Source organism: Salvelinus namaycush, chromosome 12 (assembly GCF_016432855.1).
Source record: "Salvelinus namaycush isolate Seneca chromosome 12, SaNama_1.0, whole genome shotgun sequence".
Taxonomy (NCBI): domain Eukaryota; kingdom Metazoa; phylum Chordata; class Actinopteri; order Salmoniformes; family Salmonidae; genus Salvelinus; species Salvelinus namaycush.
In genome coordinates this window covers 51,449,189-51,451,520 of record NC_052318.1, presented here as the reverse complement: position 1 = coordinate 51,451,520, position 2,332 = coordinate 51,449,189, and the positions used below count along the sequence as shown (strand labels likewise).

Sequence of the window (2,332 nt, the reverse complement as noted above, 5' to 3'; positions counted from 1 at the left end):
TTAATTGTATTACAGGAAAACATACATACTGTGGATTCAAGTTAAAGGGGCAGTTGAAACAATGACAAAGTGCCACTGTTTCGGTAAAAAGCTGACGGATGAGGCTGGAGAAATGTAACAACTAAGAAAGTGCTATGGATGCAAGGACTGACATTCCATGATATCAAAATGATAGTTTTAACCGTGTTTTGAGGCTATAGAGTGTTTGTTTACATTTACTTTGTTTACGAACATTAAAGTCAAACAAACGTATAAATGCCTCGAACCCCATCAGAGGCCGAAGTATAAGTAATATTCTTCAAGAATCAATGGGCGCACATCCTTCATTTATTTGTAAGTTTAAAAAAGTATGTATCAACCGCAGATTGTCCCTTTAAATCATTCACATACATGTGTTTTAGTTTAGTTTCTTTTTTATCAGCATTATTACAAGTTCTTAAAAACAGTTTTAATTAAAAACGGAATAAATGTTTCCGTTACAAGACAAAACATCAATGTTATCAATAGCTGGAGATTTTAATGGGCTTCACTGTGCATCTGAGGCCACAGGTGAGATGGTACATGAGGATGTGTCTGAACGTCTTGTCTCTCAGGCCGTAGATCAGAGGACTCAGACACCTGGGCAGGATAATCAGGATGATGAACACAATATACTCAATCTGTGTGGCTTTGTCCATTGCTCTGGATTTCAAGGCTGACACTATAGTAGGAACCAGGGTGGAGGAGAGACTCAGGCCAAGCTGGATCAGGTGCAGTAAAACCGTGTTACGAGCCTTGGTGTTCGTATCCTTGTCTGAGGAGGCGGCGGACTTGGCTACCATCATGATAGCGATGTAGGAGTATATGATGATAAAACCAACGGCCATGAAGACGATGCTGATGAACACGTTGTCTACCTGGTTGTGAATCTTCAGTTGGAAAAGCTCGCTGGTAGAGCAGAATCCCTGCATTAACTGGTCCAGGGGCATGGACTCTAGAACCAGCAGCATGACAAGCTTAATGATAGTGTTTAGGGAACACAGGATCCACACCACAGCAATGACCACGCCCGTAGTCCCGGGGGTGACAATAGAGGCATGCCTCAAAGGATAACAGATAGCCACGTACCTGGAAAGGATCATTTTTATTGAGTACCAAATATAGGCCCTGGTCAAAAGTAGTACACTATTTAACCTTTATTTAACCCTTGAGGTTAGAAACCAATTTTTTTCTGGGGGACTAAATAGGGAAAAGGGTATAAGCAAACATACCTCTCTAGCGACATCACAGACAGGTTGAGAGGGGAAACACCGCTGGTGAAAATGGCCACCAACACAATCACAACACATATATATCGGATCACAAACAACCCAGCGACGGCCAATATGTACAGCAGTTGGCTGGTCACCAGTAGGATGGTGTCGGCGAAGAGGAGGTTACCTACCGGAAATGAACACGTTAAACATTTGTTGGAAATACAATAATTACACGATAACAGATTGTATTTGAACACAACTTGAATTGTAATGCATTCCACCCCATCTTTGCTTTCACAAATACATGAAAAGCTAGTTTGGAGTGCATTTAGAGCTTCTAAAGACCTAAATACCAAATGTATTGGAAACGGGTTATCATGTAACAAGCCACATGCCATGGAAGATTTCAAATGGAATGTATGGCCTGATTGGGCTAGCGGTACTAGCTGAAGCATCTGCTGAAGCATCTGCACACTTCTACAGAGGCGGCATAGGTTCAGATCTGGTCTACTGCCCCTTGACGCAACCTGTATCTTTCCCCACTCTCATCCTCTCTCAATATCTGTTCAATACATCTGAAAGCCCTTGAAAACATATATTTTTTTTAAAGAATTGCAAACTAAATGAGTTACTCTTGTATAAAACTTCCGGTAGCCAGGTTTACCAAACAAGATGTAGCGTGAGGTCTCTCTGAACACGGGCTTGCTCTTCAGACTGTACAGCATGATAGTGTTGATATAGAGGAAGAGGAGACATGGAGACACAGACAGGAAGCCCATGAACGTCCTTATGGGCACTGCCAACCTCTGATTGGTCAACGAAATGTTGTTGGACAGGAGCTGGAATGGGGGTGTTGTATTGGACATGTTTCAGGCGCATCTGTAGAGACAAAAATACTTTCAAAAAATATTTACATTACATGTACAGTGAGGTCCAAAAGTATTTGGACAGTGACACATTTTTTTGTTGTTTTGGCTTTGTACTCTAGCACTTGGTGGCACAGCGGTCTAAGGCACTGCATCTCAGTGCTAGAGGCGTCACCACAGACCCTGGTTTGATTCCAGGCTGTCCCATAGGGCGGCGCACAATTGGCCCAG

The 2,332-nt window shown here is 42.5% G+C and overlaps 1 protein-coding gene across 1 annotated transcript; it reads right to left on the bottom strand.

The window, feature by feature from the left end:
• Positions 1–500: 500 nt before the first annotated feature.
• Positions 501–2,101, bottom strand: LOC120057624 (odorant receptor 131-2-like). The gene is made up of 3 exons (XM_039006189.1): positions 1,900–2,101; positions 1,251–1,419; positions 501–1,107 (listed from the first exon to the last, which is right to left on the bottom strand). Exons 1-3 carry the CDS (start codon positions 2,099–2,101, stop codon positions 501–503), a joined length of 978 nt encoding a protein of 325 aa, XP_038862117.1.
• Positions 2,102–2,332: the final 231 nt, after the last annotated feature.

What these genes read in the sequence shown, in the direction of transcription:
- LOC120057624 (XM_039006189.1), bottom strand. Translation starts at nt 2,101, where the DNA reads ATGTCCAATACAACACCCCCATTCCAGCTCCTGTCCAACAACATTTCG. An exon ending in CTCACGCTACATCTTGTTTG is followed by an intron (nt 1,420 to 1,899) that starts GTAAACCTGGCT and finishes CATTTCCGGTAG; the next exon opens with GTAACCTCCTCTTCGCCGAC. An exon ending in TCTGTGATGTCGCTAGAGAG is followed by an intron (nt 1,108 to 1,250) that starts GTATGTTTGCTT and finishes GATCCTTTCCAG; the next exon opens with GTACGTGGCTATCTGTTATC.